Genomic DNA, 27,317 nt, shown 5'->3' with positions numbered 1-27,317 from the left:
AAAAAATAAAAAAATGAAATGTATGCATTCACTACTGTAAGTGGCTCTGGATAAGAGCGTCTGCTAAATGACTAAAATGTAAATGTTAACATGGGCCAGCATCCCTGTAGAACGCTTGGCTTGACACCTTGGAGAGTCCATTCCCTGACGAGTTGAGGCTGTTCTGAGGGGAAAAACAGCGGGGTGCAACTTGGTGTTCTTAATGTTTTGTGCACTATTATCGATCACTGCATGGCAGTAAGGAGTGGCATGTCACTGAAATGTGTCCAACTCACCTGTCCCCCTCTGCCCTTCAGGGCTGTGATGTCACTTAGCTGACCAGACATTCCTAGCATGCATGCCTCATTTTAAGTGTTTCTCTCATTTTGGGGCACTTGCAGACACATCATTGACTCTTTAAAGTTTTTCCTAAAGGAAAATAATTACATGAAGGTACCAAATGAGAGGACTAAACCTACTAGCGCTATACAGTGAAATGAGGACTACAACTACTGTAGTGCTATACAGTTAAATGAGAGGACTAAAACTACTGTAGTGCTATACAGTTAAATGAGAGGACTAAAACTACTGTAGTGCTATACAGTTAAGAGAGGACTAAAACTACTGTAGTGCTATACAGTTAAATGGGAGGACTAAAACTACTGTAGTGCTATACAGTTAAATGGGAGGACTAAAACTACTGTAGTGCTATACAGTTAAATGAGAGGACTAAAACTACTGTAGTGCTATACAGTTAAATGAGGACTAAAACTACTGTAGTGCTATACAGTTAAATGAGGACTAAAACTACTGTAGTGCTATACAGTTAAATGAGAAATGTATCAATGACAATCTTATTGATTGTGTGATGAATGTGTCTGACAACAGCACTGACCTGCTCACGGCTCGGTCTTGACGTCCCTGTGGTGGCGGATCTCTACGGGAGCATCGATGTACTGCTGCCGGAGCTTTTGGATCACAGAGCTAAGGAGGGCAGCACGTCTCTGCTTTGTATTTGTCTGCATTGTTCATGTCTCCTTCTGTGGGTCAGGTAAAGATAAATATTATACATCATAGCCCTGGTTTTGTAAAATCACACCACAGAAATATGGCAGCTTTGGGAAGATTTGGGTATGGTTTTTAAGCGGGGATGAGTACATAAGATTTAAAACAGGAAGAGGAAATAGTGTTATATTGACATTACCATAGTGCATTGGAGCAATCTTGGGGGAACGTTTCTTGCCACTAGATGGCACTTTTCTTAGCGCCTTCAACCTTCTCCATTTTCACCCTCGGTCTTCTGATTCATTTAGCTTTGGAATTAAATAAGACATAAGGTGAAGACATTCAGAAGCGATAAGGAGCAATCAAACAAAATGAACAATAATTATATAATTGTGTTCATCTTACACAGATTAAGATGTCAGGATATAGGTCACACAGGACAGGACACCTTATGGACAGTACAGCTGATTGACAGGACACCTGCTGGACAGGACACCACTATACTGGAAATAAAAATAAATAAAAAAAGAAGCAGACTACAGCTATATAAAATATGCTAAATACATATAGTAAACTATAGAAAGTTATACAAAATAATTTACTTACAGATCTAAAACTGAATCCAGTCCTTCTAGAAAACATATTCCTCCACCCGAGTCATAGTGATCTTGGTCCAGGTTGCTCCCAGCATCTGTCTGACTCACTAAGAAATTCCTCCAAAGCTTCTTTCTCGGTATACCTGGCTATTGTCATCTTTTTACCACCCTGTTAGGTAGTTCGCTTGGTTTTTCGCTTTCTTTTTAGATCCCTGATGAGCCATTTTTATGCTAAAGCGATGATAGAATTTGTTCAAAATATACTGAACAAAAATATAAACGCAACAGTGTCAAAGATTTTGCTGAGTTACAAGTCATATATGGAAATCAGTCTGCAATTACACATGGTCTGCAGTTGTGAGGCCGGTTGGTACTGCCAAATTCTGTAAAACGACATTGGAGGTGGCTTATGCTAGAGAAATTAACATTACATTCTCTGGCAACATCTCAGTTGGACATTCCTTCAGTCACCATGCCAATTGCACACTCCCTCAACTTGAGACATCTGTGGCATTGTGTTGTGTGACACAACTGCACATTTTAGAGTGGCTTTTATTGTCCTCAGCACAAGGTGCACCTCTGTAATGATCATGCTGTTTAATCACCTTCTTGATATGCCATACCTGTCATGAATGCGCCTCTGCCTAGTCATGTCAAATCCATAGATTAAGGCCTGATTGAATTTATTTCAATTGACTGATTTCCTTATATGAACTGTAACTCAGTACAGCGTTAAATATCCCAGAATGTTCCTTTAAAGATGCCCAGGTACAGTCACATGTCACTTTTAAAATGTCGGAAAACATGTAATAATGGCAGGATGTGATGCTAAAAAGGGAGAAGTAAATTGAAAACAATATTTAAATAAATACCAGCCCATGTGTGGTGTAAAAGAGAGGTAAGTCAGTCAGTATTCTGGTGTATATATTGAAACACACTTACATAACCAACAACAATGTACCACTGTAGGCTGCGTGTGCAAAAAGGCAGTTGCATCAGAGATGGAAAGAAAAGTTGACTAAATGTTAGTGAATGTTCGCATTTAATGAATGTTTTATATTTGATAACATTTTGAAACATTAATTCACAATAGACGTGATGATTAATGTGTCTGGACGTGATTCTAAAATAAGTCTGAATCCCAAATAGTTGTCTGAGGCTCAGTCTTCTGTGATTCAGTCATCCTGCTTCTGTCCCAGTCACAACCTTCAGTCACATTACCACCCACACTACTACAACCCAGGCCTCAAAACCAGACCCATCCACCCCGGCACCCTTAACCAATCATATGCCCCAGATGGAGGGGATTCCATACAGCCAGTCGCTGGGGGCTCAGGGATTGGTCAGGACTGGCAGTAACAGAATAGCAGAGCAGATGATGGGATTGTCATACCTGTCCGACGCACCTTCCACAGAGACTACTGGCCAACAGGGTCTCATACTGCAACAGGTATGTGGATACTCCGCTATGTTTCTGTGTTCATGAGAATGCATAATGTTGCAGTTAGTTCAATGTTGAAAATATTTCTATTTTCTTGCATCCCATTTTCTCCTTCTTAAAGTGAATGTTATTTCCTCCCTCCAAACCCTTACATTCCAACTCCCTCTCCTACAGAACTTTTCTCCCTTCCTCCCAGCCCCCCTGCGAAACCAAGTACACCATGGAGTAATGGCTGCGGCGGGAGAGGAACAACATTGCTATGAGGAAGAGCCGAGACAAGGCCAGGCGGCACATACAGCTCACCCACCAAAGGGCTCTGCAGCTGCAAGAGGAGATACTCGTAGGGAAAATCACCCAGCAATTGGACACATCTCAAACACATCTTGTCACAGCGTCACCTACGGCCCAGGGGTGAGAATGTAGCCAGGGAAGAGGGCTGTTGAGTGTGTTGGGGGAGTGTACATTTACATTTGAATAATTTAGCAGAAGCTGTTATCCAGAGGGACTTACAGCAGGAGTTTAGTGGTTGAGAATTACAGCAAACTATTTATTGTTCAGTGAGGTTCTGTATGAAAACATGTTATTTTGTTGTTGGAAATTGTACATTTCTATACATTGAAACAGTCACATACAGTTGAAGTCAGAAGTTTACATACACCTTAACCAAATACATTTAAACTCAGTTTTTCACTATTGCTGAAATTTAATCCAAGTAAAAATTCCCTGTCTTAGGTCAGTTAGGATCACCACTTGATTTTAAGAATATGAAATGTCAGAATAATAGTAGAGAATGATTTATTTCAGCTTTTATTTCTTCATATTCCCAGTGGGTCAGAAGTTTACATACACTCAATTAGTATTTGGTAGCATTGCCTTTAAATTGTTTAACTTGGGTCAAACGTTTCGGGTAGCCTTCCACAAGCTTCCCACAATAAGTTGGGTGAATTTTGGCCCATTCCTCCTGGCAGAGCTGTTGTAACTGAGTCAGGTTTGTAGGCCTCCTTGTTCGCACACGCTTTTTCAGTTCTGCCCACACATTTTCGATGGGATTGAGGTCAGGGCTTTTTGATGGCCACTCCAATACCTTGACTTTGTTGTCCTTAAGCTATTTTGCCACAACTTTGGAAGTATGCTTGGGGTCATTGTCCATTTGGAAGACCCATTTGCGACCAAGCTTTAACTTTCTGACTGATGTCTTGAGATGTTGCTTCAATATAGCCACATCATTTTCATTCCTCATGGTGCCATCTATTTTGTGTAGTGCACCAGTCCCTCCTGCAGCAAAGCACCCCTTCGGCTTGTAAGCCTCCCCCTTTTTCCTCCAAACAACGATGGTCATTATGGCCAAACAGTTCTATTTTTGTTTCATCAGAACAGAGGACATTTCTCTAAAAAGTACGATCTTTGTCCCCATGTGCAGTTGCAAACCGTAATCTGGCTTTTTTTATGATGGCTTTGGAGCAGTGGCTTCTTCCTTGCTGAGCGGCCTTTCAGGTTATGTCGATATAGGACTCGTTTTACTGTGGATATAGATACTTTTGTACCTGTTTCCTCCAGCATCTTCACAAGGTCCTTTGCTGTTGTTCTGGGATTGAGTCGCACTTTTCGCACCAAAGTACGTTCATCTCTAAGAGACAGAATGCCTCCCCTTCCTGAGCGGTATGACGGCTACGTGGTCCCGTGGTGTTTATACGTGCGTACTATTGTTTGTTCAGATGAACGTGGTACCTTCAGGTGTTTGGAAATTGCTCCCAAGGATGAACCAGATTTGTGCAGGTCCACCATTTTTTTTTCTTAGGTCTTGGCTGATTTCTTTTGATTTTCCCATGATGTCAAGCAAAGAGGCACTGAGTTTGAAGGTAGGCCTTGAAATACATCCACAGGTACACCTCCAATTGACTCAAATGATGTCAATTAGCTTATCAGAAGCTTCTAAAGCCATGACATAATTTTCTGGAATTTTCCAAGCTGTTTAAAGGCACAGTCAACTTAGTGTATGCAAACTTCTGACCCACTGGAATTGTGATACTGTGAATGATAAGTGAAATAATCTGTCTGTAAACAATTGTTGGAAAAATTACTTGTCATGCACAAAGTAGATGTCCTAACCGACTTGCCAAAACTATAGTTTGCTAACAAGAAATTTGTGGAGTGGTTGAAAAACAAGTTTTAATGACTCCACCCTAAGTGTATGTAAACTTCCGACTTCAACTGTACGTGCTTCCATCTGGAAGTATTCCAAGTGTTGACATATCTACAGGGTTAATCCTAAAGTCAACAAAGGTTGTGAGTCAAAGAACAAAACGTTCCAAGTGCTTTAATATTTTTTTGTCTATGGTTAAATGTGACACAGATTTCAGTACACTATCTACCTACACTGTTTTCCTTTGGAAATGACATGGCAAGAGTGATTGAAGAATCTGATTACCCAATACTTTATATGATATCAAAAAGATTCACTGAAATAAGCACCACTAAGGCTGTTGTCACCAATTTTGTTGAAAGGAATGAAATGACCAGTTCCAGAAATAACCTTGTTACCATGTTATTATTTAGTAGATATCAGGCAAAAGTTATGTAATTGTGCAATTCAATTTATTTTAAATAAGTATTTTGATGGCTATTTCTCAACATTCTGTGTTATATGACTTACAGTTAAAATCAAGGTACAAAAAGAGGGATTTTTTACAAACACAACATTTACAGTGCATTCGTAAAGTTTTCAGACATTCTGTTACATTACAGCCATATTCTAAAATTGATTAATTTGTTTTTTTTCCCTTTGTCAATCTACACACAATACCCCATAATGACAAAGCAAAAACAGGTTTGTAGAAATTTTTGCAAATGTGTTAAAAAATAAACCTCACATTTACATTTATACATTTGTATTATTGGCTGTATGTTTGTTTATTCCATGTGTAACTCTGTGTTGTTGTATGTGTCGAACTGCTTTGCTTTATCTTGGCCAGGTCGCAGTTGTAATACTTATTTCCGTCATTAAAATGCAAATCATTTTCTAACATTTTTGACATGCGTTTTTCTGGATTTTTTTGTTGTTATTCTGTCTCTCACTGTTCAAATAAACCTACCATTACAATTATAGACTGATCATTTCTTTATTAGTGGACAAACGTAAAAAATCAGCAGGGGATCAAATACTTTTTTCTCTCACTGTATGTGTCGGGGGGCTAGGATCAGTCTGTTATATCTGGAGTATTTATCCTGTCTTATCTGGTGTCCTGTGTGAATTTAAGTATGCTCCCTCCAACTCTCTCTCGCTCTCTCTCTCTTTCTCTCGGAGGACCTGAGCCCCAGGACCATGCCTTAGGACTACCTGGCCTGATGACTCCTTGCGGTCCCCAGTCCACCTGGTCATTTTGCTGCTCCAGTTTCAACTGTTCTTCCTGTGGCTATGGAACCCTGACCTGTTCTCCGGATGTGCTACCTTGTCCCGGCCCTGCTGTTTTCGACTCTCTCTCTCTCTCTCTACTGCACCTGCTGTCTCTAACTCTGAATGATCGGCTATGAAAAGCCAACTGACATTTACACTTGAGGTGCTGACCTGTTCCACCCTCTACAACCACTGTGATTATTATTATTTGACCCTGCTGGTCATCTATGAACGTTTGAACATCTTGGCCATGTACTGTTATAATCTCCACCCGGCACAGCCAGAAGAGGATTGGCCACCCCTCAGAGCCTGGTTCCTCTCTAGGTTTCTTCCTAGGTTCCTGCCTTTCTAGGGAGTTTTCCTAGCCACCGTGCTTCTACATCTGCATTGCTTGCTGTTTGGGGTTTTAGGGGTTTCTGTATAGCACTTTGTGACATTGGCTGATGTAAAAAGGGCTTCATAAATAAATTTGATTGATTGATTATGGCGGTACACAGCTCATTGAGTGTGGTTTTAGTGCCAGCATCGGTCTGTGGTGGTATGTAGACAGCTACGAAAAATACAGATGAAAACTCTCTAGGTAGATAGTGTGGTCTACATCTTATCATGAGATACTCTACCTCAGGCGAGCAAAACCTCAAGACTTCCTTAGATATTGTGCACCAGCTGTTGTTCACATATATGCATAGGCCCCCGCCCCATGTCTTACCAGAGGCTGCTGTTCTGTCCTGCCGATGGAGTGTATAATCCGCCAGCTGTATGTTCTTAATGTCGTTGTTCAGCCATGACTGTGAAACATAAGATATTACAGTTTTTAATGTCCCGTTGGTAGGATATACGTGCTTTCAGCTCGTCCTATTTATTTTCCAGCGATTGAACATTAGCTAGCAGGACGGAAGGCAAAGGGCAGATTAGCCACTCGTCGCCTGATCCTCACAAGGCACCCAGATCTTTTTCCACTAAATCTCAGTTTCCTTCTTCAGCGAATCACAGTGATCTGGGCCTGGTCGGGTGGCTGTAGTAGTATATCCCTCCCGTCCGACTCATTGAAGAATTCTTCCTCCAGTTTGAGGTGAACAATCGCAGTTCTGATGTCCAGAAGCTCTTTTCGGTCGTAAGAGACGGTAGCAGCAACATTATGTACAAAACAAGTTACGAACAATGTGAAAAAACAAACAAAATAGCATGGTTGGTTGAGAGCCGATAAGATGGCAGCCCTCCCCTCCGGCGCCATCATGACTCATGATGATGGAGGCCATTGTGTTCTTGGGGACCTTCAATGCTCCAGAAATATTTTGATACCCTTCCCCAGATCTGTGTCTTGACACAATCCTGTCTCGGAGCTCTATGGACAATTCCTTCGACCTCATGGCTTGGGTTTTGCTCTGACACGCACTGTCAACTGTGGGACCTTTTATAAACAGGTGTGTGCCTTTCCAAATCATGTCCAATCAAGTTGTAGAAACATCTCAAGGATGATCAATGGAAACAGGATGCACCTGAGCTCAATTTCGAGTCTCAAGCAAAGGGTCTGAATAGTTCTGTAAAAAAGGTATTTCTGTTTTTTATTCTTAAAAAATTTGCACAAATTAAAAAAAAAAAAAAACTGTTTTTGCTTTGTCATTATGGGTTATTGTTCAGATTGATTTGGGCAAAAAATAATTTTATCAATTTTAGAATAAGTCTGTAACGTAACAATGTGGAGAAATGGAAGGGGTCTGAATACTTTCCGAATGCTCTGTAAATCTACCCAAAACAATGACAATTTCTCTCAACCAGTGGCATATGGGCATTTTTGGTGAGCGCTGATGCCCTTTGATAAGCAGTGCCCACTTTGTCAAAGGCAGTCCCACAAAATATTTTACTTGTCCATTCCCAGCGCGTCTCTCCAGGGAGCTGTTGGAGACGCATCGCTGCAGCGCTCCACCAACGTTCCATCAGAAAAATAATCTAACATAAATCATGTAGCAGAGAGTATATGGTAGAACGAGTATGTGGCCTTTTCTGTAGCCTACAGGCTAGAGATAACATGTATGACAATGTAATGAGACAGACACTTTTTACATCATGCAGCTTTCTCCAATCAATGGGACAAGGAAATCCCGGCCAGCGAAACCTTCCCCTAAGCTGGACGACGCTGGGCCAATTGTACACCGCCTCATGGGTCTCCCGGTCATGGCTGGATGTGACACAGCCTGGGATCGAACCCAGGGCTGTAGTGACGCCTCAAGCACTGTGATGCAGTGCCTTAGACTGCTGCGCCACCATGAGCTGACATCTTTTTTTAGTCCTGTCCGGATGTCATTTTTTTGGTGTTTTCCAAATGGTAGGTTTACCACATAGATGGGCATTCATAAAATTTAATTTCAGGCAACACTGTAGGCTAGAACTCATTAAGCACGGACCGACTCTGACGCCTTTTGGACATATTTTTTTGGTGCAGTTCCGGACCGGCCTTGATTTCCACATCCACAGACATTGTTTTTTGGTGCGGGCCATAGATGTCTGTTTGGCTCAGATTTTGTCCGGTCTGGACAAGCCATGATTTGGCCCAAACATAGATATCTATAAATTACTTGTTTTTACATTTCATTCAGAACCAAAAATGAGCCTGATTTCAACGTACAGAAAATCCATATTAGATGTCTTTTCAACTTAATTTTGCTTACTGGGACTATTCTAGTTTTGCAGGGAGAGGCATTTTTTGGTTTCACCTATGGCAGCAGAATGTCAGGGACCAGCTCTGACCCCAGTGCAGCCATCAAAAGCGTGTACCAACGGTATGATCCTAAGTGATTTATATAGCAGGGGACACACTTAAAGAAGGAACGGGTAATTACATGACCTATTGAGCACTTTCTGATATCTTCAAGAGGTTCAGACCTCTAAGTGTACGTTTTTGGATGGACAATCGCAGGGACCTGTGTTCGAGTCCTAGTCAGGCTACTCCCCTGAATTTGCTACATTGGTGTCAGAAGTAGGACGGCACAGTGTGCCCAAGGGTAGAGGCACGAAGGGAATATCTACAATATGCTCTCCATGCAAATGACAAAATAATCTGGACAGTCCATTTATAATACAACGCACAATGCGCGCTCTTTCAACCTTGAGAATAATCTATGATGTATGGCCCCACCATGCGGCAGATGACTCAATTTGCAGTGAAAGCTGGGGACGTCTCCTCAACGATTACACCCGATTTCTCACGAGTCTGGAGATCGCTTCTACCAATGCAGTTTTCCACCTCCTCTTTGTCCCAGAGACAGAAATGATCGGTTCGCTTTGTTCAGCCAGCCAGCCAGCAGTTATGTGACCCGTCCCCTTTAAGATGATGTCAGAAATAATAATTTAATATTTAATTTCTTTGTTTCATGTCGGCGGACATAACTTCGGTCGAGCAACAACGTTAGAAATCAGGGACGTAGAAGTCGAGCTTTCTGCCAATACAGCAAAACGGATTGCTGTCTTCTCTGACAGGACGTTAGTTTCCAGTGCTTCATATAACACTACCCCGGGACAGAAGCCTATATGTCACCGGATGGAATAATAGCCAAAGCCGGCAGAGAGAAGACGCATAGGAAGAGTTAAGGGAATGCGGTGAAATTTCAACTCAATTCGGAACTGTTCCCGTTATCCCCTTCAATGTTTTGGCTTTACCAAAACGGACGTTGGAAAGTAACAATGGGCAATCGTTAACCCAGTGGATTTATTATAATATCCGACGACTATAATAAAACTGGAAAGGGGTACGTCATTCGTTTTGCTGCAACTGTCCCCATGCCACGCAGTGTCTGACAATATTGTATATTTACAAAATAATGTGTTTCGCTGTCTGCCCGGGGCAGATGCGTGCGTGCGTTTGTTTCAGTGACCGATTATGTCACCCCCATGTCAGTTATATTCATGTTACAATGTTACACAATAATGTTAGGATTTTTTTTATTTTCTGGTGCTTTGTGTGTGTTGCTCTGTGAATACCTCTTAAAATATGCGTTGGCTCTTTTCCTTCAATGCAGTACTTTCCCCTGTCTGAAAAACCTATTATGTAACTTCATTCCTTTAGCAGTAGCCTAGTTCATGGCCTTGCCAGTATAATGGACCATGCCCTTATGGCTGATAGTATAGACGTGATAGTATAAAACCTTCCATGATCTTGGGCGATAGGATACAGCTGTACAACGTATTTCTTACACGTGTATAGTCATGCTACAGCTACCCAGTAATAGAATGGGTATGTCCACCAATTGAATAATTGGCTAAACATTATGTCATGCGGTTGGTATTGCTCCCTCTAGGCTCTTTTATGGGATTGATTGGAGATATCATTTGCCAGGCTTTATGATTAATTAAGTATGCACGATGACAGTTGTAAAACTGACTGTTCAAGTCTGTAGATAAATAAGATCCATTCACTGAGCTATTTCTTCTTATTCTGCAGGTGAACTGTATACTGTAGCTAATAATATATTTTGGAGAAAGTAGTAATGGTGAATCCAAGCTTGTCAATATTTGTGTATGTTTTCCCACCACAGATATTTCCCATATTTCCCAGTCCGTCTAAGAAGTGACCACAGCCTCTCTGGCCCTCAGTCATGACATCACCTGAGTCCCCCCTCCCCTCCCCTTCCCCCTGTCCGCCTCCCCCTTCCTCCCTCCCCTCCTCTCCCACTCCCTCGTCTCCCACTCCCTCCTCCTCCCTCCCACCTCCCCCCTCCCTGCCTCCCACAGGGGAGGTGATGGTCCTGGCCCTGGGGAGGAAGAAGCAGAGGATGCTCATCGGTCTCTCCATCCTGCCCAATCTCTTCCTGGCCTTCCTTCTCTCCTCGGACGCCCTGCTTACCCTCACCTCACCCCACCACTGCCGCCTCCCGGGACCCTTGCCTGCCGCCCAGATCCTTAACACCACTCTGCCCTGGGAGAAGGGGGGCAGAGTGGGGGACAGCGGGGGGCTGTCTCAGTGCAAGCAGTATATCAACGGTTCCCAGTCCGGGGTGGAAAACTGTGAAGCTGGCTGGGACTACAACGTCACAGAAGGATTGAGGATTAACATTGTTACTGAGGTACCTCAAGGAACTTTGTCGGCTTCATTGTTTTCTTGATTAGTTTGTAATTCGCGGTCTCAGAATCCAAGTGGCTCCTAGTGGAACAGGGAATGATTGTTTAACAATGATATAATGCATTCTTCAGTGAAGTTCTGATACCCTTACATGCACTGTAACAGAAAACTGTAATTTATACAGTAATTTTTGGTATTAGCATTAGTAAAATACTCAGAAATATTTAACTGCAGCATACTGTAAATTCTGGTGTATTATGGGAAAATGTTTTGGGTTGTGTAAGAATGGCTGTATTTCGAATGGTACTGTAATCCACCCAACAGAATACAGTAACGTACCGTATCTTTGGAGTGCCAAAAACCTTTTGACCAAAAGTGTGTACATGGTATTGTTGTTATTAACATATTAACATATTTTGAGGCGTGCCTTGTAAGAGGCTATATTTGTTGTACCCGTTAGTGAGAATGCTGTACCAATTTAACTCCTATGTGGTTCTAGTGCCCCATAAATTTGTATAGGGGGCATATTCGGAGTGGCAGCAAGTCTTAAACATGAAATGGTTGAGCATTTTAACATGTTCTTTTGGTCTGATTTGCCCTGTAGTCACTGTCATTTTGGAAGCCTTTGTTAAAACCTCTTAAGGATCCGAATCTTTCTTTCAATTTTCGCCTAAAATGACATACCCAAATATAACTGCCTGTAGCTCAGGCCCTGAAGCAAGGATATGCATATTCTTGGTACCATTTGAAAGGAAACACTTTGAAGTTTAGTGGAAATATGAAAGGAATGTAGAAGAATATAACACATTAGATCTGGTAAAATATATATTTTTTGTATTTTTTTTGTACCATCATCTTTGAAACGCAAGAGAAAGGCCATAATGTATTATTCCAGCCCAGGTGCAATTTAGATTTTGGCCACTAGATGGCAGCAGTGTACGTGCAAAGTTTGACTGATCCAATGAACCATTGCCTTTCAGTTCAACATTTTGTATCAAGACTGCCCAAATGTGCCTAATTTGTTTATTAATAACTTTTCAAGTTCAAAACTGTGCACTCTCAAAAAATAGCATGGTATTGTTTCACTGTAATAACTACTGTAAATTAGACAGTGCAGTTAGATTAACAAGAATTTAAGCTTTCTGCCAATATCAGATGTGTCTATGTCCTGGGAAAGTTTCTTGTTACTTACAACCTCATGCTAATCGCATTAGCCTACATTATCTCAACCGTCCCGTGGATGAGACACCGATCCCGAATAAGTTTTAAGGCCTCTAGAAGTGCAAGTGATATAATACCCCACATATTTATAGATATGCTGTAATGTGTATCCCTTGTAATTACATTAAAATACTGTGAAATACAAACCCCTCCCCTCAATGAATTTCATCCATTGATCCATTCATTCCGATTACAGTTGTATTGACTTTTTTCACGGTATAATACAATACATTTTACAGTAGTGTACTGTGTGCCATTACATGGTACTTGCTTTGATACCGTAATTAGATTACAGTAGGTGTACTGTAATATGAAGAAAAAAAAAACGTACTTGCCAATGAGCTGCCAGTAAGTAACTGTCAAATTCACGGCAGCGGTAAAAAAAACGCTTTCACCATTAACACAGTTTTGATGAAGTAGGCCTATGTTATAAACAGTCACGTAGAGGGAGGTAATGGGAAATGTACAACCAAACTTATCCTGCCTTTCTTCATTTACTGATGTGTGTACTTGTTCTACAATGCCTTATGACGCACCAAGCCTAATGTCTTTGGCAGAACTCTAGACAAATGTCCACCACACCCAATTTTTCCATGGAGGTCTTAAGCTCTCAATCGGCCCGCTGTGGACCGACGCTCTATTTGTTTTGAATTCCAATGCGTGGTGACGCGGGTGGCATACCCAATGCTTCTTCTGTAAACTGTTCTGTGGGCCTGTTGCCCTCTGTGGTTAACTGAACATACACTGGTCTCAAGGAGTCACTCTAACTGAAGAGACAGACTACTGCAGCGGTGTTTCCATGTACCTATAGACGGCAGGAATATCATTCAGTTACTCTTCATAGACACGAGGCCTGATTCAGTGGTTGGTTTCAGAGTGTATTTTTACCTTGTCATGATCCACCAGTATAACATCACGGTGCTTCTTCAGCAACTTCTCACGGAGGCCAGAAAAGCTCTGATCAGTACACGCCTTTATTCAATAAGGCTTCAGTGGAATACTGAACTAAGCACCTTTAAGCAGCTGCCTTGTAACACCATGTCAGCCTATATGCTCCTTTGACATGAGGATGTTTACTATAAGAGGGGAAACAATGCAAGGCAAAGCTTTTGGCCAAGGGCATTATAATGCTTTCGAGTCATGTTTATAACCGGTTTGGGCAGTTTGTGAACTTGTTTGTGTGCAGGTTTGGCATTTTTTATTTTGTCCCAAACCAAGCACCTCATCCGCTATGCTCTCATTTGTGAGGTTACTATACAGTGCAGCTATGCCGACCAGTGAGGATGAGTGATAGTATTTGACAGGCTTTTATGCGTCCCTGCATAGGTTCTAATGACATAAGGTATTGTTAGCAGCAGCTTCCTGACTGCCCAAAAACGATGCTATCTCTGTAGATAATTATAATCACTTAGCTTTCAACAGTAGAAAATGCAGAGCTCTTCAGATGTAATAACAAAGTCACGCTCAAGTCATTACAAACACTGAAAGGAAATTATTGAAATCACATTTAAATATACTGTAGTTTGGTTGAAATGACTTTCTGTATGATCTGGAAAAATGTCCTATCGATGGAGTGATTGTGCATAACATAACATGTTTAACTGCCTCTTCCCTTTCTGTATTCTTCTGTTGGTTTCCCACCTCATTGTTTTCCTCTCCTCTCCCAGTGGGATTTGGTGTGTGGTCAGTACTGGCTGGTCCCAGTCGAAGAGGTTTCCTTCATCCTGGGCGTGCTGACAGGATGCCTGGGACTGGGCTTTGCAGCTGACAGGTGAGACGAGCTGAGAAATACAAAGGGTTAGACTGGGGGGAGGAGACCTCTTGAGGATTTAAAGTGAGATGAAGCAAATGTAATTAGCCATCACGATTCAGTTCATTAAGATCATCGAATTATGCTTTCGACGACAGTTTCAGACTCAGGCCTGGGCTGCACTTGAATCCAGACTCAGGCCTGGGCTGCACTTGAATCCAGACTCAGGCCTGGGCTGCACTTGAATCCAGACTCAGGCCTGGGCTGCACTTGAATCCAGACTCAGGCCTGGGCTGCACTTGAATCCAGACTCAGGCCTGGGCTGCACTTGAATCAAGAAATGTGGTTGAATGAACATCGTTTACGTATATTTCTAGACTCTAGACTAGATGTCCCTAAAAAAACGATGTATTTACATGGAAACGACCCTGGTTATTTACTGGCTTAATATTGGACTCCATAAACCAGGACTGTTAACTTGGTTTTTAAACCTCTGTTTTTAAGAGGCCTATATCTGGATTTAATTTCCATGAAACCGGCCAGTGCTTATGCACTACTAAAACAGAGCTTTGTATCTTCTCTTCTCTATGTTTTCTTCAGACTGGGCAGGTTGAAGACACTACTCACCTCTCTGACCCTCTCGGTGGTATTTGGCGTGCTCGTGTGCGTCTCTACCGCTCCCCCATTCTTTATTGTCATGCGTTTTTGCCTGGCTGCTGCTAGTGCTGGTGTCTACCTCACGCTTTACATCACACGTGAGTAGTCTCAGCTACTGGTGTCATAGTTAGGGCCTTCACATCACATGTGAGTAGTCTCAGATACTGGTGTCATAGTTAGGGCCATGTGTATTGCGCAGTCATGTGACATATCATGATTTTATTCTGTATTTCAAGCCTTATCCAGAAATGAGAATAACTCCAAAAATGAAAGCAGTTTTCTGAGGATGGTGCTGGACCATCTGACATATAGAGAAAAAAGGGACAGTTTGATAAAAAAAAAGAAAAGTTCAAATCCAGGCATGTCACATGATTGGTCAAAACACAGAGCCATAGTACAAAAGGCTCTAACAATAGCATCAAAAGACTACTACCATGATGACCACTGCTGATCTTTTGAAACCTGACACCACACAGACAATAGCTTCTGAAAACTATTTTGAGTATACTTAAAGACCAAACTTGTTTACTAATTGTTCAGCATTGTTGTGTCTGTAATCATTCATTGTTTTGTCTTGTGTGTTTGATTGACAGGTCTTGAACTCTGTGACCCCTCACTACGTCTGCTAGTCACCATGGTGGCAGGACTAACTACAGTTGCTGGGGAGCTGCTGTTGCTGGGTTTTGCTCTGGGTTACCAATCCTGGAGAGGCTTACTTGGAACTGGGGCTGCACCGCTCTCTCTGTTCCTCACCTATGGGTGAGTGTGTGTGTGTGTGTGTGTGTGTGTTGGGGGATAGTAGCTTATGGACAAGGGAAAGGGGAATATGGTAGTCATTTCATTAAAGACATAAATGCAAACTGACTTGCTGAGAGCATCCCGGCATTGTATTGATTTCAGCCATTAACTCAAGTCAGAATCCATTAGCATTTGACTTCAAGGTGCAGTGTCCCTCCCACACTCCTCATTACCTTTTATTGCAAATAGTAAATAGAACACAGAGCAAATGAAATATGGACTTTGCAGTTCCAGGGGAGAGAATAGCTTGGTATGGATCCTAGGTTGAAGAACCTAATAATTCCATGTGGAAGCTAACTAGCATCGCTGGTCCCCCTATTTAAAATTCTTCCTAAGAACAGCCCTTAATCAGGAGTTGTCACACGGTAATCCCTGGATTCTCATGCCTTATGGCTTAATTACAACCCTCTTGTCTTAACCGTTGTTATCTTCAACCTAGAAGGAAGCTAGGAGAAAATGACATGAAAATGTCTGTTTTGTTTCAGTATTCCAGGGGTATTTCCTGAATCTCCTCGCTGGCTCCTTCTCTCTGAGAGATCAGCTGATCTGAATTCCTTCAGTGAAAGAAGAGACAGAGGGAGGGATGACGAGAGCTTCACAGGTGTGTGGGAACCATTTTGTCTTTTTGTGTGGGTCTTTTCATGAGATTTATGACTTTTATTAGAACAACAATTCTCTGCTGATGCCTCCAGTGTGACTTGTGGTGTTGTCATTATTTCAGAGCTGGACTCCGAGCTATCTCCCTCTACTCGCCCACACCTGTCCTTCCCAGAGCTCGTACACAGCAGGAACATCTGGAAAAACATATGTGTGCTCGGCTTCACCTCGTAAGTCACCTAACTGTGCTGTTTGACGTTTGCCCTCACATGTTTGGTCAGACTTTAATTAGCTGCACACATAGTAATAGTAGTAGGTCTACCAGTAGTAGATATGTAGTGGTGTAATAATGTTATATGATGTACTGTTTTATCTTTTGTTTTATATATAATATAAGTGCCTTAACGTGTTTGGACCCCAGGAAGAGCAGCTGCTGGCTTGGCAACAGCTAATGGGGATCCCTAATAAATACAATTACAAATACAGTACATGAAAGTTTAACTTCTTTGTGTAACTACACAGTAACTACACCGTTTACTAATAAGATGTAACAACATTTTGGTAACCAAACATAGTAGTATGTATGCTACATATTGTGTAATATAAAGGTTTGCCCTTGCTTCTATCAACATTTTACTGGTTGGCACCCATAGGATTCATACAGTAGTTGCCAATCAGACCATGATTCTCCCTCTCCATCTTCTCCTGTTGTCTGTCAGGTTCATTTCCCATGGCATTAGTCACTGTTACAGCTCGTTCCGCGGTGATGTCAGAGGCACTGCCCCCAGCTTCTATTGGACCTATCTACTCTCTGTCTGTGCGGGAGGAGGGGCCTGGCTGTTGTTATGGGCAACCGTGAACAGGTGTGGTCGACGTGGTATCCTGCTCCTCGCCATGACGATGACAGGACTGGCATCTCTGATTCTCCTCGGACTGATGGAGTGTAAGTTGGCGTTTAAGGTAGAATCCTTAGTTACTACACCCATTTTTGGACTTATAAATTAATGATTTATACCCATTGATTCTTTAAGAATATAACTAAAATGCCTCATGAGCTTAGTTCAACTGTCATACCCCATCAGAACCCAAAATATAAGCTTGTTTTACTTCAATGTTTGTAAACAAACACGGTATAACCTTAAAACATGGTTAAAACTATAATGTTGATGTCATTGATGGTCAGTCCTTGCATTCATAGCTCTGTCTATGCATTTGAGTGGTTACATTTCTCCAGGCCCATCCCTCAGCTTTTTACCAAAACAAAGATGGGGTGGCCGCTTTGTTATTGTTTCAAATATGGATTGGCATAATGCTTTGGAGAAAGTAGAAATAGTCCCTTAATCATCAGATATGTTTTCATCCACTAAAACATATAATCCTGTGTCAGTGCTTAACCTCTCTGGTATCAGTGGGACGGTAGCGTCCCACCTCGACAACAGCCAGTGAAATTGCAGGGCGCCAAATTCAAAACAACAGAAATCCCATAATTAAAATTCCTCTAACATACAAGTATTATACACCATTTTATAGATAAACTTCTTGTTAATCCAACCACAGTGTCCAATTTCAAAAAGGCTTTACGACGAAAGCACACCATACGATTATGTTAGGTCAGCGCCTAGCCACAGAAAACCATACAGCCATTTTCCAACCAAGGAGGTGTCACAAAAGTCAGAAATAGCATTAAAATTAATCACTTACCTTTGATGATCTTCATCTGGTGGCACTCCCAGGACTCCATATTACACAATAAATGTTTGTTTTGTTCGATAATGTCCCTCTTTATGTCCAAAAACCTCAGTTTTGTTGGTGCGTTTAGTTCAGTAATCCATGTCAAACGATGTTTAAAATCAATCCTCAGGTTGTTTTTGTCATAAATAATCAATAATATTTCAACCGGACAAAAGCTTTGTCAATAGAGAAACAAGAAAGGCGCGTTCCCGATCACGAGGTGGACTCATGTCTGGAAATTTCCACTGTCCACTCATTGAAAGTGCTGTTTCTCCCTCATTTTTCAGAGTAAAAGCATTAAACAATGCCTAAAGACCGGCCACATGTAGAAGAAGCCATAGAGATTGTGAACTAGGTCCTAAGTCTTTGTATGGTGGATAGGCTTTCAATGGAAAAACAGCCTTTCAAAATAATTGTACTTCCTGGATGGATTTTCCTCAGGTTTTTGCCTGCCATATCAGTTCTGTTATACTCACAGACATTATTTTAACAGTTTTGGAAAATGTAGAGTGTTTTCTATCCAAATCTAGCTTCTGGGCCTGAGTAGCAGGCAGTTTAATTTGGGCACGCTTTTCATCCAAAATTCCGAATGCTGCCCCCTACCCCAGTGAAGTTAAGGGCCAAATTCTACCTACCCCTCACCTGGAATACACAAAGTTAGGGGCCAAATTCGACCTACTCCTCACCTGGAATACACATAGTTAGGGGCCAAATTCTACCTACTCCTCACCTGGAATACAGAGGGTAAATGTAATTCAGTTCATAGGAGACCACATGCCATGAAGTAGTTACGACTCCATAATTTTCTCAATTGACATTGAATACAGGAAGCACAGGTTATTTTTGCATGGCACCACCTTGTGGCTGAATGGTGGTATATCAGTTCATGAAGGACACTGCCGTGGCAGTAAAGTCAAAGTCGTGTCTCAGTTTCAGATGTAATCGCCAGCCAGTCAGTCTGTGGAGTTCAGTCCTAAGTTAATTCTCCCTCCTATCCTTCTCTCAGATCTAAGTGAGGCGGCCATCACTGTGTTCTCAGTGATGGGTCTCTTCTCCTCCCAGGCGGCTGCCTCTCTCTGTGTCCTCTTCACAGCAGAGATCATGCCCACCATCATCAGGTAAGGACCAGCAACTCATAGACTGTCACACGAGTCTTCCCCATCTAGGCTTCTTCCGTATATTAGACGTATTATTCATATTAATTGGTGTCATTTTTGGCTTGATCCTCATGTTATCTCTCTTCCCTGATCTTTCCTCTTGGAGATCACTAACCTTTGAACTTTTGCCTCTCGTCCAGGGGCATTGGCGTTGGCACGGTGTTGGCCCTGGGCTGTGTGGGTCGGCTCACCTCGCCGCTCATGGACCTGCGCAACCACTATGGCTACTTCCTTCACCACGTGGTGTACTCCTCCCTGGCTCTGCTGGCTGTGCTCTCCATCCTGCTTCTGCCCGAGAGCAAGAGGAAACCGCTGCCCCAGACGCTGGCCGACGGGGAGCAGTACCGACGCCCCTCGCTGGGCCGGAGGAGGAGGGACAACGTGCCCCTGCTGGCCACCCCCAACCCAGAGACCTAGCATGTCATAACGCCAGCCCAGAGTGTCAGCAGGTCGCAGAGAGGAAGATGGAGAGGGACAAGAGGGTCAGCTGCCTGCTGAAGATAGTTGTGCAGAGCCAATGAAGGAGAGTGGTTGAAGGGACCCGACCCCCCCTCACCTTTCCCATAAGGCCTGTGTGTCAGGAAAGGGAGCAGATGCTTTCTGCCCATGCTCCCGACTGCCACCATCAGAGAGACCCTTTTGATTTGTGTATTATCTGGCAGAGTATGGCATCACACACAGCTCACGGAGGCAGAGGCAGGTATGTTATGGAAACGGTCCTGTAAATACCTACAACTTAGTTTCTTTAACTTTATGAATGCTAGGTTATCTATTTATAAAAAACAGTAGGAGTTTTGTTTCTGGAACTTTTTGGAAGGGTACTTTGTATTGTGCAAAAGCATCGTACTAAGACAAGATGAGGGCAATTTTGTCTACTGCTCTTAAAGACATTGGGGGAAATTATATTGATTGAAGAGTCTTTGAGTAACGTTATACTTGAGGGTAGTTTGGTGAAACTTTGAACTTGCATTAAATAAATACTAATAGGCTCCCTCCTTGAACCCAAGAGTCCTTACAATCAGTTGAATAAAAAAAGATAGAGAAAGTGACATTTAAATGTACTGTAGTTCCTCAGACTTGGTTGGATGTGATGAAATGATATGAATTCAATTTCCAGATGTGACTTGGAGCCAGTACAGTTTATGGGTCATTCATCTTGATCGTCTGGGCTGTCAGACCTGTCTTACTCTGGGCTTCACTGAAGACATGGGGAGCGTGTCTGTGCATTCAGAGCTGAAAACCTTGGGTAGATAGAAATGTATGGTAGAAAATGGACACACATTTATATATTATATCAGTTCTACGCTAAATATTACTGTGGGGAAATGCCCTGAATAGTTTGTAGCATTGAATTATAGCCGCGTCCAGAAACCAGCCCAAGCCCCCACCCCTTAGGCACTGATCTGAAAGGATTGGCTAGGTACAAACAATCCATCCAGCTTATCAGGCGACATGGTGAGGCTATTACGATATTGCTTATACCTTTCTGATCCTTTCAGATCTCCACAAGCATCTTGGCCCTAGGCTAGGGGGTAAGGCCTAAGGGCTGTTTCCAGACCTGGGCTGTTCTCTTTTTAGAATACTGGAACTCACTATAGAGTGATGGTGACGTGCATAACAGGCACCTTGTTGCCAGGATTTGGTACTGTATGTCTTATTTGAAACATTCAGGACCTAGCTGTTTGATGTTTTTTTTTTGGACAGGTTTTTGACTTGATCTGTTCCAGAACCTTCTCTGGGCAGAGGTGTGTGTTGGGGGGGGGGGGGGGGGGGGGGGGGGGGGCGACGACGACACTGAATGGGGCTTGAAGTTGGAGAGTTAGGAAGGGTAAGGGGAAGGGTAAAGAGACACCTCCCGCTGCAGGTCATTGGTAGTTTATTTAAAATGCACTAAACAAATCTAATAATAATATGGATATTATTGATGATGATAATAACTATGAATAACTTGACAACAGTAATACGTTGTTAAACATTGCTGTCTCCTTAAGATGATCTATTAAGCAATAACAGCAATGTAGTTATGTTAATAACTCTAACAAACTGATTGAATCGAAAATAAAATGTTAAGTAAACAATGGGTTGTTGTGTGTCTTGTCTGTGTTGATGGAGGAAGAGGGTCTTGTCATGATCTTGTATATTGGTTTTAAGATTGTATCATTTACTTTTTGTTACGCACACCTTTCCCCCCAGAAAACAACGTAGAGATTTTTCAAAGTGTTTCTGATAAAGATGGTACGAGCGCCGCAAATCCATTAGGGACGCAAACCAATTATACAAACTCACACTTTAATCGATGTTTGACAACTCAGACTCGCAACACATGTGGCAAGGACTACAGGCTATCATGGACTACAAAAGCAAATCCAGCTGTGTGGTTCCCACCGAAGCCTCCCTCCCAGACGAGCTGAACACATTCTATGCTTGCTTCGATGCAGACAATACCGAGCCAGCATTCAACACTGTTGTACCCTCCAAGCTTTGTGTCCAAACACTACCCTTTGCAACTGGATCCTGGACTTCCTGACGGGCAGACCACAGGCTGTGCGGATTGGCAACAACACCTCCTCCACAATGACTCTTAACACAGGGGTCCCCCTAGGGGTGTCCTCAGCCGTCTGCTGTACTCCCTGTTCACCCACCACTGTGTGGCTTTGCACAACATCAACTCCATCAAGTTTGCTGATGACACAACGGTTATAGGCCTGATAATCAACAACAACGAGTCAACCTTTAAGGAGGAGGTAAGTGAACTGGAATTGTGTTGCCAGGACAACAACTTCTCCCTCAAAGTCAGCAAAACAAAGGAGTTGATTGTTTTTTTGAGGAAGTAGAGGGAACGCCCCGTTCCACATAAACAGGACTGCAGCAGAGTCAGCAGTTTTAAGTTCATCGGCGTCCACATCACAAAGTGACTTAACATGGACCAACAACACCACCCCTCTTGTCAAGAGGGCGCAACAACGCCTCTACTTCCTCAGGCGGCTGAATAAATTTAGCATGCCATCTGGGGTCTACTCCAAATACTATGGCTGCACCATCAAGAGCGTACTGACCAGTTGCATCACGGCCTGGTACAGGAATTGCTCGGCCCACGACCGAAAGGCTCTCCAGCGGTTGGTGAAGACGGCCCAGTACATCACTGGGACCGTGCTCCCATCCAGGGAGTCCCACACACCCCAGCCATGAGCTGTTCATACTCCCTTACTGTTGGGCAGACGGTATTGAAGCTGGAGGTCTGACACCAACAGGCTTAGAGACAGTTTCTATCTACAAGCCATCAGACACACACATCACAACTGCTGCTACCAGACTATTATTTACTATTGCTAATACTGCACAATTTAAACACTTGCCCCCCAATCACCCCTTCCCTGATACATGTGTAAATAATAAATGTGCCTTCCTGTATTATACTTATGGTAAAATGTTTATTCTGTTCTACTGAGCCAATTACTTTATGTTCAAATTCTTATTTTTTATTATTGTTGTTGCATTGTCGAGAAGGAACCTGCAAGTAAGCATTTTGTTGGACAGTGTATACCTATACCATGTGTATCCTGTACATATGACTAATAAAACTTAACTTGAAACAGCAACGTCATTTCAATGTTATTATTTGTCGGACAGGAATGGCAATATCTTATTTACTTCACAAAACATAATTCCCTTTTTATGTACTTTTCCCTCTATGCGTATTTTGACATTGAAATTAAGCATGAGAATAGTGTGCTGATACGTTTTGAACTTTCATCCTACTCGGAATTGTACATTCGGAACTCGGACCTCTTTCTAGAGCTACGACCTGAAGATCACTGACGTCATCATGAATCAACCTTTTTTTTCTCGGGTTCCCAGTTGTCTTGAAAGCACCATAAATCCAGAGAATGCCAGACTTTGATGACAAAGTTTGATGACAAAATTTGCCCACGAAGGACCACCATGCCACCTTCCTGTTCAAGTGAGCACAGCACAGCACAGCAAGGTGAGTCCAAAAATGTACTGTATGCTGCTGCATAAATGACGTAATATTCCAGGGAGAAATGTATACTGTAGCTAAGAATGTAATACTAAGTGTATGTTGTGTAGTAAGCTGTTAGTAGCCCATGTGCCTCACCCTAATAATTTGGTCTACTTTCACCTCTTAATTTCGCCTACTGTTCTGACTTGGTGGTGCACATGTAGCCTATAACCTGTTTTTGACAAATGTAATCATCGAATATTGTAAGAGCTTTCATTGTCTGCTTATATGCCTCCTTTATTTATCCTATCGTTCTGACTTGGTGTACAGGGAGAACACTGTAAGAACGGCCCATGTTCTGAATTCTGTTGCTGTACATTTCAAAAGTGCTGAACAAATAATAATATTGACTACGTCCGTCCTAGCTCGCTCATTAATGTCGTAATCGAAATTCTGGATTGCCTTTTATCTGCTTGTCGTCCCCTTGTGGACTGCTGTTGGGACTCTGCTGTTGGGACAGCTTTATCTAGGACCTAACAGTTTGTGGGCACCGTTTGTCACAGTTATAGTGCAATTAATGTATTGTTTAGTGTTGTGTAGTGGCTTTGCTGGCATGCATCCCACATAATTATTATTTTTTGCCCCACCAAGATGTACATGCTAAAATCGCCACTGTATGTAACCATGCCAAACATAACATATCATACTAAATTGAGTGTCTCGGATTTATGTACAGAATAATACGAAATGCTCTAAGACCAGGTTGGCCGTTTTCAAGGGATTGTTAAATAAATGTTAGAACTATTTGGTTATAATCTCCTCATCTATTGAGCATAGTCAGAACTACAAATTTCCGATTATTCCATGCAAAACAATTACGCAAATGTATCTCCATCAGAGTTATACAGCAAGTAGCTATATGCTATTCATGATCAGTTGACATTAATTATCATGTAATTTCAGATACGTGAAGCTAAGCAAACATAATTTAGTTTGCTTCATCAGAGATTATAGGATTTGGGAAATAGCTTGACATCGGCAAGTCCTCGTCCTGGTAAAGTTGTCGGACTACTATCATCACCACTATAGATGGCAAGTTTATCCCCTGAAAGTTGGCTTGTTAGCTAAACCATACCGACGGTGATCTTTTAGATAGATGGCCAATTTAATGTGATCCATCAAACAATGTAGCCTTATTCCATGTCTGTCAGCGGCAATCGTAATTAAACACTCTTAAAAACAATGTTGAAAAGGGGAACATTTTAGCTAACTTAGCTAGGTAGGTCTACATTAGGTCCACTTACCACTATTAGCCAACTGTACAAAGTTTCTACCGGTAGCTTCCAAAGTAAACATCAGCTAACAGTAACGTTACCACTGCAAATGCGCCCTTCTGCTGCTTGACAGGCAGAGCCGACAAAAGATGGGAAATTTAGCAAAACCACTCATAGTTGTCATGTATAGTTAACTTTTTATATCACTCAAATATCCAATTCATGACGGCCAATATTGAGAGATATCCTGAGGCTACCCCACGTATCTGAAATTACATGTTCATTGATGTTTACTCATCACGAATATCATGCAGTTACTTGCTGTATAACTCTGATGTTAGAGCTCAATGTGCGCAATTATTTTGCATGGAATAATCTGAAATCTATAGGTCTGACTAGGCTCTTCAAGGAGTTATGATATTACAACCAAATAGTTAACAATCCCTTGAAAACTCTTTTCGCGGAGATGTGGGTCTCTTTAACCCAGAGCATTCAGTGTTGCCAACTCCCCAGTAAGGAAAGTAGCTATTGGCTGTCCTAAAAGTCGCTAAATGATATCATCACCTAATTTGCATAATTGGCCATGTGCATGTAAATGTGATGGATGCTGTAGGAGAGACAAAAAGTGAGTAAAAAACACCCTAAATATGTTTACAACTACAAATGGACTTTCTTCTGTCACAATTCCAACCCTCCTCCTTTACCCGGGCTTGGGACCGGCAAAAGTGATCCAAAAGAGACACTCTGGCGGAGTAACTTATTTTTAATTAAATTTTTTTATTTGTGTTTTTTTTTACATTTACAGTGGCGGCTTCCCGCATGCGCGATTCATTTGCAGTCTGGACGCGGAGGGGTGAACATCTCCTGCTCTGACTGCAGCTGGGAGGGACTGCTGCGCGAGGACTGGGCCGCCTGTGTGTGCTTTGGGACGGGGGTGGGGCCCACGGCAGCACCCGCTGCTCGTTGAGAAGACTAAGAACGATACGTGCTTTCACGTCAGTCTCCAAAAGTCTCCAGTAACACCAGAAAAAGTCGCTAGATTTGTCGCTAGTCGCTTTTTTGAAAATGTGTCGCTAGAGGGGTCTGAATACTCGCTAAATATAGCGACAAAGTCGCTAAGTTGGCAACACTGAGAGCACTACATCCCTCAGGAAAAGTGGGGGTTTTGAATGGAGTGGGAGTTTCAAAAGGAACCAATGAGAAACGTGGGTTTCGAAAGGTGCCACTCAAGACGTTGTATAGTTATCGGACGTTAGTCGTGGTCTGCAGAGATGACAGTAACGAATTTAAGTTATGCCCAAAAAATATATATTCACTCACTGTGAGCTGTCTTTGTGCGTTACCTATCGGTAGCCATGTATGTAACATTACGTTTTTCGTAAATGTAAATGCTAGCTAATGTTATCTACCCTAATTTAGTCATCGGAGACCGTGGCGTTTCACGAGGCCCACCGCAAGGTTCGAGCAAGCCCCCCTGCTATGCTACACATTTTGACATGAAGCTGAGAGAATATTTTCCCATTTTAAAAGCTAATTTCCTGTAATTCTAAACATTTTGAGCAGGCAAATCGAACGCTCTACATCTTACTGTGACATGTTATTGAAAACGACCTATTACCCCAAATTAATTCAAGATCAGCATCGACATTCCTATTCTCAGCTACTTGTCATTCCCCCAAGTTTCTTCGCTTGTAGTGAATGCTTCTCAGAAAGAGTTTCATTTCCATGACCTGGACAATCAGGCAGGTGGTAGGATTAATCTCTGATAAAACCTAATCTAGATCAGATATCAATGTACTTCACAAACTGTTCACCTCAATCAGAGAAAGGCACTCAGCAGGAATTTCACTGGGTTATATTTGTACTGAAGGACAAAGGAAGGGAAACAATGTGATGTAAATAAGACAAGAGTTAAGAGTTAAGGTTACACCTCACAAACCATCCAGTTGAGAGACAGCAACAGCTACACCCCCATTATTAAAGACACCTCCTACACATAGTCAGGCACAAAATTATTGGCACCATCGATAAAGATTGTGGAACGTCCCAGCTAAGGTTACACCTCACAATCCATCAATTTGTGAGACAGCAACAGCTAGGCCTACACCTCATTATTCTAAACATCCCACATTCTACCTTTGGCATACACACACTATTTTCTATGCAATTTTGTATTATGTAAATTTTGCATTTCATCAGTTTTTCTGTAAACTGTAAGCAATAATGAATAAAATCAGAGTCACTCAACTGCAATAACTGAGGCAGTGGGATTCATGAGATACCAGCACTAAAAGTGACACCGGTGCTCTTTATAAAGAGAGGGCACTACTCTGAGCACAGTATCTGTCAACACATCGTGATTTCGAAGGAAAGGATTGTTCAGGACATGTTGGATTTCTGCATTCTTCAGGTAACAAAATATAGCCACATTAATTACAAAATACCTTCCCTAATCAGATGGCTAATCATATATTCTTAATAACTTTCAATGAATTGGACAAGCATAAACAATATAGGCCTACACTACTCACAACAATAAAGCATTTTGGACATGTTATTTATTTACTTACACAATCCTTGTGACAGATACATCCCCAAAATGTTAGAGGGTATACTGTAATATCTGTACTGTGTCCACTCACAAAGTACATCTCTCTACTTGGTCAGACAAGGATAAAGCTGATCTGGAAATAAATAAAT

At 42.1% G+C, this 27,317-nt stretch overlaps 1 protein-coding gene across 1 annotated transcript; it reads left to right on the top strand.

Moving 5' to 3' along the window:
* Positions 1-11,097: 11,097 nt before the first annotated feature.
* LOC115149561 (solute carrier family 22 member 17) lies at positions 11,098-20,417 on the top strand. Its single transcript, XM_029692520.1, has 9 exons — positions 11,098-11,475; positions 14,360-14,463; positions 15,043-15,197; positions 15,693-15,858; positions 16,383-16,498; positions 16,619-16,724; positions 17,214-17,437; positions 19,232-19,343; positions 19,523-20,417. The coding sequence occupies exons 1-9, from the start codon at positions 11,152-11,154 to the stop codon at positions 19,797-19,799; spliced, it is 1,584 nt and encodes a 527-aa protein (XP_029548380.1). The 5' UTR covers positions 11,098-11,151; the 3' UTR covers positions 19,800-20,417.
* Positions 20,418-27,317: the final 6,900 nt, after the last annotated feature.

Source organism: Salmo trutta, chromosome 2 (genome assembly GCF_901001165.1).
Source record: "Salmo trutta chromosome 2, fSalTru1.1, whole genome shotgun sequence".
NCBI classification, from domain to species: Eukaryota; Metazoa; Chordata; class Actinopteri; order Salmoniformes; family Salmonidae; genus Salmo; species Salmo trutta.
The sequence above is the reverse complement of the archived record's forward strand: the minus strand, read 5'-3'. Positions and strand labels throughout refer to the sequence as shown.